Source organism: Balaenoptera physalus (assembly GCF_965194825.1).
Source record: "Balaenoptera physalus genome assembly, chromosome: X".
Lineage (NCBI taxonomy): Eukaryota > Metazoa > Chordata > Mammalia > Artiodactyla > Balaenopteridae > Balaenoptera > Balaenoptera physalus.
This window is the reverse complement of record NC_138903.1, coordinates 81,615,848-81,635,075: the sequence shown is the minus strand read 5'-3', so window position 1 is coordinate 81,635,075 and position 19,228 is coordinate 81,615,848. Positions and strand designations below refer to the sequence as shown.

The following is a 19,228-nucleotide window of genomic DNA, read 5'->3' as shown; positions in this document are numbered from 1 at the left end:
ACACTAGGAAGAAATATGTATTTACTGTCATATTTTCACACTTGAGTCCAGCATAAAATCACCTAAAGAAACTTCATGGAATACATATCGAGAAATACATCTTAAAAATGGTTTTTATACATTCATAAAAATCAAGGAAAGGGAAATATCAAGTGTTTCCTTTCATACCTGTGGTTGGGGATGAGTCCAGATCTCCACAGTAGTTGTCTCTTTCATGGGTGTGCGAGATCGTATAACCTCCTTCATTGGCTTTACAAAGGGAACAAAATAGAAGTATTTTTGTTTGTTAAAAGTGAAAAACATAGTACATTGCGCACGTGCATCAAACACAGGTAAGTAAAGTAGTGCCTGGGTAAATATCTCTTTCTAGACATTGTAGTTATTGAGGACTTACAATGTGATAGGCACAGCTCTAGATACTGGGAATAAACAAGAGAAAATAAAAAAAGAAAAGAAATTCCTTTTCCCATGGAGCTTATAACCCAGTGTTACATTTAAGAGTTCCGTTAAACATTTGAATGCAATTGTAGAGGGCAGTTTAAAACATTTAAATGGCTGAAATTTAAGTTGGAGAGACTTTCAGTCCAATGCTTTTACAACTCAATGGTTTCAACAGCTTATATTTGCAAATTTACAGTGTCTGAAATTAAAATCTATCCTGTGCATGCCACCACACCACAAATTTGCTATCTATCATATAAAGATATTTAACAGTTGTTACAAATGCCAAGAAATTTATGAACCAATATAGAGATACTAGCATACCAACCCAGAATAATTATCAAGATTTTGAAAAGATGATGTCTATATCCATTTTATTTTCTTCAGGACAGAGAGTATAGTCTCTGTTTTAAAAATATTGAATGTATACTCTACACATTTCTATGTATGTGATTTTAGTATATGGGGGAAAGGGTTTGGTTAAAAAGTTATCCTTTTATCTAGCCAAGGGAGAATTTTTTCAAGGAAGCTAAGGAAACCCAGTTCAGTGACTGCTGGAAGCTCATGGGCTATAATAGCAGAATAGAGTAGCAGTGACAGAGACCTTATGTCACAGTCTCAAGACTTCATACTGATGTTTGGTGTACTACCAATTAGAGTTATGTAATTATTACTTGACAGGGTTTTGAGGGGGAGCATATTTGCCACCCCAAAATATGTTTCTGGCATAAGGATTATTTTAGGCTGATTATTTTTATGAAACAGCAGACATAAGAAAAGCTCTGAAAACCAAGAGAAGTTACCCTTTTGTGAAGGATATTTACATTTATAAGGGAAATCTCCATTTGTAAGTGTGTCTCCCTCTCTGTACCAGGAAGTGAAGGATGACTAAATCTCTAAAACTTTTTTCAGTGAAGTAGGCAACAGACCTAAATCTGCACAACAATCTTACCCTTGATTATTGTGCTTTTCTTCATAGCCTCCCATAACTGGCTCCCCTGCCCCCAACATCTCCTTTTGTCTTTATCTGGAGATGGTATTTAAGGTGATGGCTTGGGCCGGTTCAGATAGTTACTCAGATTTCCTGGGTACCTCTCACATATACAAGAGGGATACATGTTATTAAATTTGTTTGTTTTCCTCCTGTTAATCTGTCTTTTATTATGAGGATGGGGAGAGGGTCTCAGCCAAGAATCTGAAAGGGTGGAGGAAAAATTATTTTTCCTCCCCCACAGTTTTAAGTGCCCCATTCCTATTGCCTTACCATGACAGTTTATGTTTTATGTTTTTATTATCCCTGCATGCGCATTAGGTCAAATCAAGAAAAGAAGAGACAGTCAGATGTGGAACATCACATTTTTAAGGCCCAGTTGAGCAAGAATTATTTTGTTATCATTTAAATGGCAAATTGTGTTTATTCTGCAATGACACTATAGCTGTGACAAAAAGAATGCAATACATGTTAATATTACAGACTAAGCACTCATCACAATATTCCAACTCACAAGAAAGCAACAGTTAGAAGAATTAGAAAATTAAAATGAAAGGTCTCATCACAGCAGAATTTCATCACAAAAATAAATGAAAATGAGTGACAAAAGTAAGTTTCTGAAAAGCTAATTTGTTAGCCAAGCAGAGAGAACTACTCACTGATGGTGAGTTATTAAACAGGGTTTGCTTACAACAACCAAAGAAATACATCTAGAGAAAACAAACTTAAGACTATTAGCGTTTCACCAAGTACAGTTACTCAAAAAGTTGAGGACATTGAGAGCAACAGCAATGGTAAATTTAAAAAAAACAAGGGAAAATGGTATGGAGTGTTTTTCCTTCGTGAGTTAACAGATGTTACCAACAATGCTTAATTGCTGTTACTTGCTTGAGGAAGTGATACCAAGTTTGAAGAGACTGAAAAATTAGCCTCTATGAATGAATTGTCTGTGTGGAACAGAACAGGCAAGAATATTTTCAAAGAATTTGACAAAACACTAATTCAGTAAAACCTGATGTGGGATCTGTTAAGGTGTGTTACAACTAATGGTGGGTGAAATATATGTTGCACAGAAAAAAAGTTTAGCTGGACAAATATACAATGCTTTGGAAAACATAAGGTGTTCAAAGCCTATGGCTGTTTATTGGATTATACATCAGCAGGTACTTTGTGCAAAATATTTGAATCTATCATGTGTTATTGAACTAGGAGTGTCAATAGTGAACCTCATTCACTATTGCTAATGGAACCATTGTTATTCCGTGAACTTTCGTCAAAACTGCAAGTTGAATATCCTGACTTGCCTTACCATACAAGCAATTGGATGGCTTATAAGTGGCAAAGGTTTATTTTTGAGCTCAGAGCCAAGACGGAAATTTTGCTGAATGAGAAGTACCCTTGACCACTATTATTGAATGCTGAATAACTCTGGCAATTAGTTTTTGTTGCAAACTTGATAACATCTTGATAAATCAACCTAAAATTGTAAGGTAAAAGAGTGCTTATATGTAAAACTTATACTGCAGTAAAGTCACTCTGATGACAACTAAAATTGTTTGAGTCACAAGTAATGGTAAGTTACTTTATACACTCCAGTCCTGTAGAAGTTAAAACAAGAAGCAGAATTTCCATTTGTGCACAAACTCAAATTTTCAATAGGTTGAAATAAATATGGAATTGAGGAGCTTTTATCTATCAATTAGAAATGATTAATCTTCAATGTAATGGCATGCTAAATGGCAGATATGAAGAAAAGAATCTAATAGAATTCTTCAGATGCCTTCCAACAATAGATATGTTGAGTTAAAACTATATGCTTATGGATTGATATCAGTATTTGGCAGTACCTATCTGTGTGAAAAGACATTTTCCGAGATCAGATACACAAGTACATTCATTTCATTAGTAGTTCACTATTACATAAAACATTGTACTCATTATTATTACACTTGATGGTTTGAATATCATCAATTTAAATTTTGCGGGAATTTGGTTTCTCTTTTGTTATATGTAAAACCTACAGAAACTGAGCAGGACCCTGGGGGGCTCCTGGGCACAAAAGCCTTTCTGCTTCCCCTGTTTCTTGTTTGTAGGAAATAATCTTCATTCAGGTTCCATGACCATCCCTAGTTCCAAAGGGCAGGTTCAAACAGTTGTTAATCAGGGAAGGGAGAGGATTGGGAGACAAGGGAGGAGCAGTCAAGAAACGATAGTGCAGCTTTGGGGTAGGGTCCTGGTTCCTCCTAAAGGGATATACATAACAGTATCTTTGAGCTCTTCTGCACAACTAAAACCCCCACCAAATGGAAGATGTTAACTACTTGATGAAGCATTCTTCATTCCAGAGAAAAGGTCACAGTTTGACAACCTCGAGAACCACAGAAGCCCATCACAAGACCACGAGATGCCTGATGATCTCTGGATTGAAGGAATGCAAGCCCTGCATGCACCCTGATCTTTATCAGCAAACCTGCCCCCTTTGAACCATTGCTATAAAACTCCTCACAAGCCCCCATGGGTTGGGACACATAGTTTTCAGGGCATTAGCTTACTGTGGCCTGCTTCACCTGGCAAAGCAATAAAGCTATTCTTTGCTACTTCACCGAAAACTCTGTCTCCAAGATTCAATTTGGTGTGACAGAGGTCAGGTTTCAGCAACACTACTCTGGCCCTTTACAGAAAAAGTTTGCTGACCTCTGATCTAGAGGAAAAGAAAAGACAAACTAATAACTATAATTAATGGACAAGTCTATGAAATAAGTAAAGTCTGGTAGACTCTAGATGCAGAGGGTGAAGAGAAGACATTTTTTGGCAGAGAGAGCAATATGGCCTAAGGTAGGGAAATCCAGGATGTGGTCTATATGACTGAAGATGTAACTGAATAATGGGACAGATGTATGAGAAAGTGAATTAAGCACATACTCCTGATGGACTTGCAAAGTCAGCTGGTGATTTTATAGTTATACACTAAGCAAAGAAGAAATTCTCAAATGTATTTGAGCAAAGTGTCCTGTGCTACAGTAGTTTCTAAGCAGATTTGTGCTCAGGTCTCAGATTTAACTTTATTTTTTAGACCAAGTCTACTGGAGTTGAATTTCCTATGCACAGTTTAAGAATCTGATTTTAAAATTTTCTGTCAATTGTGAGCAGTTTCATGTCTATCTGTGTGGTAGTCTGTCAAACGTATCATGCCACATTGTAGGGTAGTAAAATTTGCCACCCCAAAACTTATCTTTTTGACATGAGGATTAATTTAGGCTGGTTATTTCTAAGAAGCAGAAAGCTCAGGAAGTTGTTTTGTTCCTTCGCCCTTAACTGCCTAAAAGCATTTAGATGAAAGGCCTATTCTCAGAATAGAGCTATTACCAGAGATATTTGCAAAGAATATAAGCTTGGTGAGGTGGAGGAAACTCAGCAGGGCCTAGAGATCAGAGTCCACTCTGTGTCCCATCCTCACTGCTTGGCCCAGCAAACATTTGTTTACCAAACATTTGCTTTTCCATCTCCATGTCAATTGCCTTCCTCAGCATCAAAGCCCCAAACCACTACCCCCAACATCCTTCTTTGTCTATAGTTGAAGATGGTATTTAAGATGAGAGTTTCAGCCATTTTGGTGAGTTACACAGTTTTCTGGGATCTCTCCCATGTATATATGTTATTAGATTTTTGTTTTGATTTTCTCCTGTTAATCTGTCTCAGGTCGTTTTAACTCTTAGAACAGCCAGAAGAACTTAGAAGGACAGAGTAAAATGTTTTCCTACCTGACAACATTCAAATGTCCATTAAATTAAATAAGGATAGTATATTAGGTGGTTAAATGCTTAAAGCTATGTGGATGTATCTTGTCCTTTTAACTTTGACAATTAAATATCTCTATTGTAAAATATGCTTCAATATTCAAGTATTAGGAAAAGTTTATTGAATTATATTGTGCACAAAAATAACAATTTAAAGGTAAAATAATACTCCCATCCCTAACAATGTTCTTTCCATTACTCTTCCCCCTTCCACCAAACCCCATAGTTTTAATACTAAAAATTAAGAAATGGTCTAATAAAATAGCTCCAATATACAGAACTGCTGAGGATTAACTATAATGCAAATGAGAGAAATGGCAGTTCTAGGAAATATTAGTGCTCAAAAAATCTATGCTTGACCTTTTTAAAAAAACAAAATATGGTTCATCATTGACATCTGAAAGATAAGATGCAGACCTATGTTTCTGTATCCTTACATGTACCACATACTGAACAAAAATGTATCTTCCCTTTTATGGAATCAGATGTCAAGCTGTCAAGTAAAGAGTAAAGTGTTTTATAATAATCACCGTCTTTACAGATTTAAACCTCATTTTAATCCAGTTCATATTAAGACAGTGCTGAATAGTGAAAAGTGAGAAATACATCTCACTGTTGATCGTAAAGAGTTGTGAGAAGTGTCACTGGTATTATTGCTAAAAATAAAAAAAAAAATACTTCCAAGAGGATGGATAGATATTGCTCTTCTTATCATTTTTGAGTCAGATATTACTAGTTCATAGTTTAGACATCGGAAGGGAATTCAACTTTATTTAAAAATGTATTAAATCCTTTAGACACTAATATTTCACCAGTGATGCCCTGCTGATCTAATGAAATAGTCATACATGAAAGAAAAATAGAACGTTCATTTATCTTATTTCACCTTTCAGAATCCAGAAATTTTATGCCTTAAAAAGTTGTCTATAGTCTGCTTGAATGATTTTATCTATGAGTGTGGGAAGAGTCTGGCTAATAAGGAGCACTGATTCAGAGTAAATGTCCAAAACTGTATTAAATCTCCCCTAATTTTTTGTCTCAGGCAAGAAGTAAGGAAATTTTCAACCAAATTTCCATTCACAGAAATGTGAATTATAGCCCCAAATATACACAGTGATATAGATTTTGTGATTAATGGGAAAATATTTTCAGCTGCCAAAGGATTTAGTTGTTTAAAAAAATAATAGGACACTGTTACAGGTGACCTACAAGAATAAAATTCACTTCCCCAACTGTGACTGCCTTACAATAAAGGCTTATGAAGCAACATAATTTGATTGAAACTTCTAGATATGGCAAGGCCTTCTAAATGTTCTTCCCAAATGTTTTCCTGAAAGTGTCACACAGAATCTGAGATTCAGGGACTTAACATATTAACTGCATACCTTAACCTGACTAATCCCCAAACTACTGGGTCAGGCAAACCCAGACTGATTCTGTGATTGTTTTAGGGTGAAATGTGGAATGCATCCTTTATTCTCCCTCTTGGGAAATTTTATTGCCACTTAAATCTAATGGCAAGAAAATCATAGTTAAAATAAGATCATGATATTTCTGACTAGTCTCAGCATTACATTATTGTTTCAAAATCTAGCAAAAAGAGAATCCAGAGTAGCTTCAGTGATTTAGCAATTACATTTCTTTCTCAAAGTTTCCAGGTTTCCCACTAGAAATGTAAGCATGCTTCCATTTTCTTGGTAATGGTATGCAACCCAAGACCTCAGATTTTTCAGAAATGTGACATTCTAAGTTGTCACAATCATCCTTTTATTTTAGCTATCAAAGACTACAAGTGAATTTAACTGATAGATTATTGTTATTTTATTGCCATATATTAGACACATTGACAGGTTAGCGAAAAAGTCTTCTCAAACTAGCATATAAGACATTTTTGGAGAGTCTTATGTAATATCTACCACAATGATATATGCCTAAAGACATGTAAGTATGCAGGTGATGCTTCTAGTGATAATATTTATAAAACTTTTCCCTCATTCTCATTTACTTCCTTAAAAGAAATCCAAATCCTTACTATGGGAATAATATCCATCAAAACTATGGCAAACATTTACAAATACAAAGTGAAATTTGATCCTTATTTTTGCCCACGATATATTTATTTGAAGGATTTTGTGTTAAAAGTGTTGGCAGAGGGGAGCTTCAAGATGGCAGAAGAGTAACACGTGGAGATCACCTTCCTCCCCACAAACACATCAGAAATACATCTACATGTGGAACAACTCCTACAGAACACCTACTGAACACTGGCAGAAGACCTCAGACCTCCCAAAAGGCAAGAAACTCTCCACGTACCTGGGTAGGGCAAAAGAAAAAAGAAAAAACAGAGACAAAAGAATAAGAACGGGAATGCACCAATGGGAGGGAGTTGTGAAGGAGGAAAGGTTTCCACACACTAGGAAGCCCTTTCGCGGGTGGAGGCTGTGGGTGGCGGAGCGGGGAAGCTTTAGAGCCATGGAGGAGAGCGCAGCAACAGGGGTGCGGAGGGCAAAGCGGAGAGATTCCCTCACAGAGGATCGGTGCCGACCAGCACTCACCAGCCCGAGAGGCTTGTCTGCTCACCCGCCGGAGCGAGCGGGGGCTGGGAGCTGAGGCTCCAGCTTCAGTCGGATCCCAGGGAGAGGACTGGGGTTGGTGGCGTGAACACAGCCTGAAGGGGGCTAGTGCACCACAGCTAGCTGGGAGGGAGTACGGGAAAAGGTCTGGAACTGCCAAAGAGGCAAGAGACTTTTTCTTGCCTCTTTGCTTTGTGGTGTGGGAGGAGAAAGGATTAAGAAAGCCACTTAAAGGAGCCTCAGAGATGGGCACGAGCCGTGGCTATCAGCACGGACCCCAGAGACAGGCACGAGACACTAAGGCTGCTGCTGCGGCCACCAAGAAGCCTGTGTGCAAGCACAGGTCACTATCCACACCTCCCCTCCCGGGAGCCTGTGCAGCCCGCCACTTCCAGGGTCCCGTGATCCAGGGACAACTTCCCCGGGAGAACACACGGCGCGCCTCGGGCTGATGAAATGTCATGCCGGTCTCTGCCGCCGCAGGTTCACCCCGCATTCTGTACCCCTCCCTCCCCCCGGCCTGAGTGAGCCACAGCCCCTAAAACAGCTGCTCCTCTAACCCCATCCTGTCTGAGCATAAAACAGACACCCTCAGGTGACCTACATGCAGAGGCGGGGCCAAATCCAAAGCTGAACACCAGGAGCTGTGCGAACAAAGAAGAGAAAGGGAAATCTCTCCCAGCAGCCTCAGGAGCAGCAGATTAAATCTCCACAATCAATTTGATGTATGCTGCATCTGTGGAATACCTGAATAGACAACAAATCATCCCAAATTGAGGAGGTGGAGTTTGGGAGCAATGATATATATACTTTTTTCCATTTTCTCTTTTTGAGAGTGTGTATGTGTATGCTTCTGTCTGTGATTTTGTCTGTATAGCTTTGCTTTTACCATTTGTCTTAGGGTTCTGTCTGTCCTTTTGTTTTTTTCTGTATAGTTTTTAGCACTTGTTATCATTGTTGGATTTGTTTTTTGGTTTGGTTGCTCTCTTCTTTCTTTCTTTCTTTTTTTAAATTAATTTTAAATTTCTTTTAATAATTATTTTTTATTTCAATAACTTTATTTTATTTCATTTTATTTTATTTTATCTTTTTCTTTCTTTTTTTTTCTCCCTTTTATTCTGAGCCGTGTGGATAACAGGCCCTTGGTGCTCCGGCCAGGCATCAGGGCTCTGCCTCTGAGGTGGGAGGGCCAAGTTCAGGACATTGGTCCACCAGAGACCTCCCAGCTCCACGTAATATCAAATGGTGAAAATCTCCCAGAGATCTCCATCTCAACGCCAAGACCCAGCTCCACCCAACGACCAGCAAGCTAGAGTGCTGGACACCCTATGCCAAACAACTAGCAAGACAGGAACACAACACCACCGATTAGCAGAGAGGCTGCCTAAAACTATAATAAGGTCACAGACACCCCAAAACACAACACCAGACGTTGACCTGCCCACCAGAAAGACAAGATTCAGCCTCATCCACCAGAACACAGGCACTAGTCCCCTCCACCCGGAAGCCTACACAACCCACTGAACCAACCTTAGCCACTGAGGACAGACACCAAAAACAACAGGAACTAAGAACTTGCAACCTCTGAAAAGGAGACCCCAAACACAGTAAGTTAAGCAAAATGAGAAGACAAACACACAGCAGATGAAGGAGCAAGGTAAAAACACACCAGACCAAACAAATGAAAAGGAAATAGGCAGTCTACCTGAAAAAGAATTCAGAATAATGATAGTAAAGATGATCCAAAATCTTGAAAATAGAATGGAGAAAATACAAGAAACGTTTAACAAGGACATAGAAGAACTAAAGAGCAAACAATGATGCAAAACACAATAAATGAAATTTAAAATTCTCTAGAAAGGATCAATAGCAGAATAACTGAGTCAGAAGAACGGATAAGTGACCTGGAAGATAAAAGCTTGGAAATAACTACTGCAGAGCAGAATAAAGAAAACAGAATGAAAAGAATTGAGGACAGTTTCAGAGACCTCTGGGACAACATTAAATGCACCAACATTCGAATTATAGGGGTCTCAGAGGAAGAAGAGAAAAAGAAAGGGACTGAGAAAATATTTGAAGAGATTATAGTTGAAAACTTCCCTAATATGGGAAAGGAAATAGGAAATAGTTAATCAAGTCCTGGAAGCACAGAGTGTGCCATACAGGATAAATCCAAGGAGAAACACTCGAAGACACATATTAATCAAACTATCAAAAATTAAAAACAAAGAAAAAATATAAGCAGCAAGGGAAAAACAACAAATAACATACAAGGGAACCCCCATAATATTAACAGCTAATCTTTCACCAGAAACTCTGCAAGCCAGAAGGGAGTGGCAGGACATGTTTAAAGTGTTGAAAGGGAAAAACCTACAACCAAGATTACTCTATCCAGCAAGGATCTCATTCAGATTTGACGGAGAAATTAAAACCTTTAGAGACAAGCAAAAGCTAAGAGAATTCAGCACAACCACACCAGATTTACAACAAATGCTAAAGGAACTTCTCTAGGCAGGAAACACAAGAGAAGGAAAAGACCTAGAAGAACAAACCCAAAACAATTAAAAAATGGTAATAGGAACATACATATCGATAATTACCTTAAATGTAAATAGATTAAATACTCTAAGCAAAAGACATAGATTGGCTGAATGGGTACAAAAACAAGACCCATATATATGCTGTCTACAAGAGACCCAATTCAGGCCTAGGGACACATACAGACTGAAAGTGAAGGGATGGAAAAAGATATTCCATGCAAATGGAAATCAAAAGAAAGCTGGAGTAGCAATTCTCATATCAGAGAAAATAGACTTTAAAACAAAGACTAGTACAAGAGACAAAGAAGGACACTACATAATGATATAGGGATCAATCCAAGAAGAAGATATAACAATTGTAAATATTTATGCACCCAACATAGGAGCACCTCAATACATAAGGCAAATACTAACAGCCATAAAAGGGGAAATCGACAGCAACACAATCATAGTAGGGGACGTTAACACCCCACTTTCACCAATGGATAGATCATCCAAAATGAAAATAAATAAGGAAACACAAGCTTTAAATGATACATTAAACAAGATGGACTTAATTGATATTTATAGGACATTCTATCCAAAAACAACAGAATACACTTTATTCTCAAGTGCTCATGGAACATTCTCCAGAATAGATCATATCTTGGGTCACAAATCAAGCCTTGGTAAATTTAAGAAAATTGAAATCGTATCAAGTATCTTTTCTGACCACAACGTTATGAGACTAGACATCAATTACAGGAAAAAATCTGTAAAAAATACAAACACATGGAGGCTAAAGAGTACACTACTTAATAACCAAGAGATCACTGAAGAAATCAAGAGGAAATCAAAAAATACCTAGAAACAAATGACAATGAAAACACGACAACCCAAATCCTATGGGATGCAGCAAAAGCAGTTCTAAGAGGGAAGTTTATAGCAATACAATCCTACCTTAAGAAACAAGAAACACCTCAAATAAACAACCTAACCTTACACCTAAAACGACTAGAGAAAGAAGGACAAAAAATCCCCAAAGTTACCAGGAGGAAAGAAATCATAAAGATCAGATCAGAAATAAATGAAAAAGAAATGAAGGAAACAATAGCAAAGATCAATAAAACTAAAAGCTGGTTCTTTGAGAAGATAAACAAAACTGATAAACTATTAGCCACACTCATCAAGAAAAAAAGGGAGAAGACTCAAATCAATAGAGTTAGAAATGAAAAAGGAGAAGTAACAACTGACACTGCAGAAATACAACAGATCATGAGAGATTACTACAAGCAACTATATGTCAATAAAATGCACAACCTGGAATAATTGGACAAATTCTTAGAAACGCACAACCTTCTGAGACTGAACCAGGAAGAAATAGAAAATATGAACAGACCAATCACAAGCACTGAAATTGAAACTGTGATTAAAAATCTTCCAACAAACAAAAGCCCAGGACCAGATGGCTTCACAGGCGAATTCTATCATACATTTAGAGAAGAGCTAACACCTATCCTTCTCAAACTCTTCCAAAATATAGCAGAGGGAGGAACACTCCCAAACTCATTCTACGAGGTCACCATCATCCTGATACCAAAACCAGCCAAAGATGTCACAAAGAAAGAAAACTACAGGCCAATAACACTGATGAACATAGATGTCAAAATCCTCAACAAAATACTAGCAAACAGAATCCAACAGCATATTAAAAGGATCATACACCATGATCAAGTGGGATTTATCCCAGGGATGCAAGGATTCTTCAATATATGCAAATCAATCAATGTGATACACAATATTAACAAATTGAAGGAGAAAAAACATATGATCATTTCAATAGAGGCAGAGAAAGCTTTTGACAAAATTCAACACCCATTTATGATAAAAACCCTCCAGAAAGTAGCCATAGAGGGAACTTACATCAACATAATAAAAGCCATATATGACAAACCTACAGCCAACATTGTTCTCAATGGTGAAAAACTGAAACCATTTCCAGTAAGATCAGGAACAAGACAAGGTTTCCCACTCTCATCACTATTATTCAACATAGTTTTGGAAGTTTTAGCCACAGCAATCAGAGAAGAAAAAGAAACAAAAGGAATCCAAATTGGAAAAGAAGAAGTAAAGCTGTCACTGTTTGCAGATGACACGATACTACACATAGAGACTCCTAAAGATGCTCTGAGAAAACTACTAGAGTTAATCAATGAATTTGGTAAAGTAGCAGGATACAAAATTAATGCACAGTAATCTCTTGCATTCCTATACACTAATGATGAAAAATCTGCAAGTGAAATTAAGAAAACACTCCCATTTACCCTTGCAACAAAAAGAATAAAATACCCAAGAATAAACCTACCTAGGGAGACAAAAGACCTGCATGCAGAAAATTATGACAATGATGAAAGCAATTAAAGACGATACAAATAAATGGAGAGATATACCATGTTCCTGGATTGGAAGAATCAACATTGTGAAAATGACTATACTACCCAAAGCAATCTACAGATTCAATGCAATCCCTATCAAACTACCACTGGCATTTTTCACAGAACTAGAACAAAAATATCACAATTTGTATGGAAACACAAAAGACCCCGAATAGCGAAAGCAATCTTGAGAAAGAAAAATGGAGCTGGAGGAATCAGGCTCCCTGACTTCAGACTATACTACATAGCTACAGTAATCAAGACAGTATGGTACTGGCTCAAAAATAGAAATATAGATCAATGCAACAGGATAGAAAGCCCAGAGATAAACCCACACACCTATGGTCAACTAATCTATGACAAAGGAGGCAAGGATATACAGTGGAGAAAAGACAGCCTCTTCAATAAGTGGTGCTGGGAAAACTGGACAGGTACATGTAAAAGAATGAAATTAGAACACTCCCTAACACCATACACAAAAATAAACTCAAAATGGATTAAAGACCTAAATGTAAGGCCAGACACTATCAAACTCTTAGAGGAAAACATAGGCAGAACACTCTATGACATAAATCACAGCAAGATCCTTTTTGACCCACCTTCTAGAGAAATGGAAATAAAAACAAAAATAAACAAATGGGACCTAATGAAACTTAAAAGCTTTTGCACAGCAAAGGATACCATATCAAGACAAAAAGTCAACCCTCAGAATGGGAGAAAATATTTGCAAATGAAGCAACTGGCAAAGGATTAATCTCCAAGATTTACAAGCAGCTCATGCAGCTCAATAACAAAAAAACAAACAACCCAGTCGAAAAATGGGCAGAAGACCTAAATAGACATAGCTCCAAAGAAGATATACAGATTGCCAACACACACATGAAAGAATGCTCAACATCACTAGTCATTAGAGAAATGCAAATCAAACCTACAATGAGATATCATCTCACAATGGTCAGAATGGCCATCATCAAAAAATCTACAAACGATAAATGCTGGAGAGGGTGTGGAGAAAGGGGAACCCTCTTGCACTGTTGGTGGGAATGTAAATTGATACAGCCACTATGAAGAACAGTATGGTGGTTCCTTAAAAAACTAAAAATAGAACTACCATACGACCAGCAATCCCACTAGTGGGCATATACCCTGAGAAAGCCATAATTCACAAAGAGTCATGTACTTCAAAGTTCATTGCAGCTCTATTTATAATAGTCAGAACATGGAAGCAACCTAAGTGTCCATCGACAGATGAATGGATAAAGAAGATGTGGCATATATATACAATGGAATAATACTCAGCCATAAAAAGAAACGAAATGGAGTTATTTGTAGTGAGGTGGATGGAGTTAGAGTCTGTCATACAGAGTGAAGTAAGTCAGAAAGTGAAAAACAAATACCGTATGCTAACACATACATATGGAATCTAAAACAAACAAAATGGTCATGAAGAACCTAGGGGCAAGATGGGAATAAAGATGCAGACCTACTAGAGAATGGAGTTGAGGACACGGAGAGGGGGAAGGGTAAGCTGGGACAAAGTGAGAGAGTGGCATGGACATATATACACTTCCAAACGTAAAATAGATAGCTAGTGGGAAGCAGCCACATAGCACAGCGAGATCAGCTCGGTGTTTTGTGACCATCTAGAGCGGTGGGATAGGGAGGGTGGGAGGGATGGAGACACAAGAGGTAGGAGATATGGGGATATATGTATATGTATAGCTGCTTCACTTTGTTATAAAGCAGAAACTAACACACCATTGTAAAGCAATCATACTCCAATAAAGATGTTAAAAAAAAAGTGTTGGCAATATATCAACTTTTAATTTTTATAACAAATTACAGGGAACAATTTTCAATGGCAGTGAATACACTCCAGAAAGTTCCTGAAATAGGAATAAAATCCCTTAGTTAATTCCTACACTCCTTAATTTTCCTAAGGTCCTTCTGCATGTTTTTCTGTCTTACAATTAGCAAAGTGGTAGGCAATATCTAAGGGGGAAAAGATAAGTGTTTAAAAGAAATTAACATCTACTCAGCAATATAGTGCAATAGTGGAAAAGGCAGGGCCTTTGAAATCTGCATCTGGCTCTACATCTTACTAGGTTTACGAATTCTGTCAAATTAAAGATGTCTCTCAGTTTTATCATCTGGGAAATGAGTATAATATGAGCCTCTTAGGATCACTGTATTATACTGAGTTACTAAAGTGCCTGGCACCTTATAAGTATCCTCTTCACTTGAACTATTATGGATATATCTTCCCTAATCACATGAAGTGGAAACCATGTACAGCCATCCCCCATGTGGTTCTCTCTCTCTCTCTCTCTCTCTCTCTTTCTCCCTCCCTCTCCCTCTCTCTTTTCATTTCAACATTTTTGAAATTAGTAATTCCAATTACTTAAAAAAGGTTTTTGTAGATTTGAAAAGTTAAAATTACCAATTGCTACAATAAATAGCACAGGAATGGGATGGTTGAGGGTTGGGGGGACAGGGAAGAGGTAGACATTAATTATTCCTTATTTTTCCAATTATTGCATAACTTCTAATTGGGAGAAACCTGTTTTGATTATAGATAAATTCCTTTTAGTCACATAAAAATAAATTATCTGTGAATTTACTTGGCATTCCAAAAAACACGTTGGTTTACAGAACTGGAGATTTCCTGAAATCTTCAAAATCTGAGAACGAGTATTAATCATATTTATGAATACCTAAAGGTAGACAAAGCCAGATTGACTATTGAAAATTTTTTAATGAATTGACTTATTAACATGTTATACAATGTGTGTAAATTTGCTTAAAATTCAGTGAAATTTTTTGGATCGAGGCAAGAAGGAGAGGGGTTGGATTGAGAAAATGTAAAGATGGAGTTTGTTATTTGGTATTCATTTAAAATTTTCAAGTCTTCTTCAAATATTGTCTCCTAAAAGTACTGTATACATTACATGCTTGAAGAAATATGACAAATTTAAAATTTCCTAATAAGTTATACAGAGTAAAGTGTTCCCATATAAACTCACAGGCTAAATTTATACCATATTTTTGGAAGATGAGGCTAGGCCAGAAATACACAATTTACTATATTTCCTTTCCACAGGACCAATGGGACACATTTGTCAGAATTAAAATGGTATGAAAACCGATGTTCATCAGCATTCTAGTATAGATAGTACATTGTGGATTTTGAACACCTTATGTCCTATGACCTTATGTCTTTATTGTTTGGATCTTTTTTTGCTTTGTTTGTTTTGCTTTTTACTTGCAAACTGGTGTTAAGATAGATGGGTTTCTAAAAGTAAAGCACACATTTGATAGTGGTGGATGGAATGGTGAGAAAAGATTTAATACAGGTTAATATAAACTAAAATTTATTTTAAGATTATTTTTTCTAGGATAACCACTATCATCAAAGCTAAAATGATGATGGCTTAAGGAAAACAATGTTGGATTATTCCATAGGCATATCCACTATTTTCCAGACTGGTCTGAGTCCCTCAGAACCGGTTTGGCATCACAAGAATACGCTGATCCTCTTTCTACTTGTAGTTAGCCCTAAGCAAAATGTGACAAAAAGAGGGGAGTAATTTGTGAGGAATATATTAATTTATCCATAAGGATTCCAAGGGTTCTGCCAAAAGCAAACAGCTATTTTGAAATTGTCTTCAAGGGTAACAAATCACCAGGTGGAAAAATCAACAAGCTTGGAGCACTTAATTAGATCTTTTATCTTAATCATCAACAAGTCAAGTGTATGCTTATGTGTTTAGGGAAGGGAGAATGTTATAGAAGGGGGATGAATTAACACTTAGAAAGCTCAGAGGTTTAACAAAATCTGACATGAGATTTGCCAGATGGTTTGGTACCAGATTGTAAAACTTGAAACTAATCTTCATTTAAGAGTTTTAATGGTTGTATCTCTCATATGAAACCTCTTGCTTTTCTGCTATGGTGATTCTGCAAAATTATAGATCAGGCTTTAAAGAACAGCTTCTATGAACAGAGTCTCCTTAAATCTCAGCTAAACTGAGCAAGAAGATTACATGTTATTATGATGTAGCACAGCAGGATTTTCCCCCAGCAAACATAATGATGTGAAAAAGGCTAAAGCTATCACTCTGTGCAAAGAGGTCATCCGTAGAAGAACAATGCTTTTCACACAGATTATCCGTACAAGTTGAAATGTTCACATTGCAAAAGCTTTTTCTTAATGTTTCTTTGAAGAGCTCTGATCCTGACAAACATCCAGATCTAGATAACAAGACCCAGTGATCATATCTCTAGTAGGTGGCCTGCCCCAAGGCACTTGGGAGAAATTGTACCTGTGACAGACATTACTGGAAAAAAATAAAGTATTTTTTTCTCAGGTAATTTATATTTAGTCCAAGCTTATCAATTTTATTTGAAGAAGACATTTTTCTCAATTTTACATAATTTAAGTTTACTACACATTAAAAATACATATTCTTATTAGCACACAAAAGACCAAAAAAGTAATACACAGAACTATAACTCTGTATGTATTTTCATATTTCAATATTCCTACTGAAAGCCAATTAAGGTATGTGCCATAATAATGAGCCTCAAATATTCAGTAGAAGAGTTATGCTGTCATCAGATTATTTAACACCAGATCATTTGAACTTTCATCTTTTAAATATCAACACTTATCAGAAAATATCAGTAAATTATGTTTAACACCTTTAAAGAATAATTTATGTTTGCTTATTTACTAGATTATTTCTTGCTTTCAACTCTCTGAGAATGGCTGGAAATTACTCCTCAAAGTAGACACGGATATTTCAAACAAATGGCTGTCAATTATTTTCCAAGAACTAGACCTAAATAAAGACACAAGTATGCACATGCACACACATGCACATGCATACACACACACTTCTGTAAATTTCATTTAGTTCTCATTTAGTCCTCATTTTCAAAGTAATTATTGTCATTGCAGTTACCATAAATTCTTAAGAATACACTATGTAAGTAGCATCTGGACTAATCTCTTAAACGGTTTCAAATTCTTTAAAGCTGGCTATGAAAGCATTAAAAACTATTCTAAACTTACAATTCAGAGATAACAATTATACATTTTCAAAGATTTTATAAATTGTTAGAGAAAGCGTGGGGGTGGTGGTAAACCTTTGCTTTAAAATACGTTTTCCAATAGGAATTGAAAGATCTCGAAAGAGTGAGATTAACTATTTAGCAGTTTAATGTAGGGTGATTTTTTACATAAACATTAATTTTTATATTTTTTCTAAGACATGAGAGTAGAAGTAATTCATGCATTTATTGTACATTTTAAAACATGTGTCTTTCACTTGGAAACATTTCCATGTGTAAATCTCTTGAATGGGGGAATATATGATAATTTATTATATGTTATAGCAATGTTTAATTTGAAATATAAAAGTATTATTTTGCAATTGGAAAGAAAAATACAGCAAGTTTGGCCAAATTTATGCTCAAAATACTAAATGTGATTGCAATTAAGCAAAAATTATAGTATTCTTACTATTCATAGAAATAAATACAGTACAGATGAAGCTAAACTCCTAAAGACTTAACTATTCCCTGCAATGAAAAACATGACACAATGAAAATTGTTTAGGTTATTGGCATCATTCTTGTCTCCACGAAAGGGACTCTACTGTATATAAACTAGACGCCATCATGAAGAAGATCTGTTGTATATCAGTAGTACTAATATCCACACCCCCTTGCAATCTCTGGTAAAGATAAATTAACCTTTGTGCAGAACACACACATAAAATAATGACTTTATCACTACCTCCAGTCTGTAATCTTGCCTGCAGTAAGTCTTCCTAATGATTATGTCAAATGAAAAATCTCTCTTTCCGTTACATATTAAAATCTGGATTGGTAATTCCTAAATGTTAAACATGTCTGCCCTTAACTATAAATGAATTATAATTGCATCATCTGTGTCTACTCTAACTTGCCATCATTCAGACATGAAAATGATGACACCAATTATTTAAATAGAGAATGGAATTGTGGACTGATAGCTTTTTCTTCTATCGTTTCACCTGTGAACACAAAATCTATGGAAAAAGGGTTGTCTGAGAGCTGGTGGCCACAGCAATTATGAATTAGCTTTCTTCTCCCAAAATCAAATTACAAGTCAAAAATTAAGAATTATATACTTTTTGTCCTAATATCAGGACATTAGGTTCAAGTGTGGGACAGAGAGAGAGAATAGTCCTATTTCATTATGGAAATCATGATTTCCCTCAGGATTTATATCATAAGGCACAAAAAGGGACTTCCTCCTAAACTTGAGAATTTAGTGAGGCATGTTAAAAATTTAGGAAATCTGGGGAAGATGGCGGAAGAGTAAGACGCGGAGATCACCTTCCTTCCCACAGATACAGTAGAAATACATCTACACGTGGAACTGCTCCTACAGAACACCCACTGAACGCTGGCAGAAAACGTCCGA

General features: G+C 36.5%; 1 protein-coding gene across 2 annotated transcripts in view; it reads right to left on the bottom strand.

Moving 5' to 3' along the window:
• Positions 1–19,228, bottom strand: part of LOC309653022 (protocadherin-11 X-linked-like) — a 548,071-nt gene that overhangs the window by 197,283 nt on the left and 331,560 nt on the right. For both annotated transcript variants that reach the window (XM_082447359.1, XM_082447360.1), the window contains one exon: positions 169–249. In XM_082447359.1, coding sequence (XP_082303485.1) covers positions 169–249 — 81 coding nt within the window. The remainder of the gene's footprint in view (positions 1–168; positions 250–19,228) is intronic.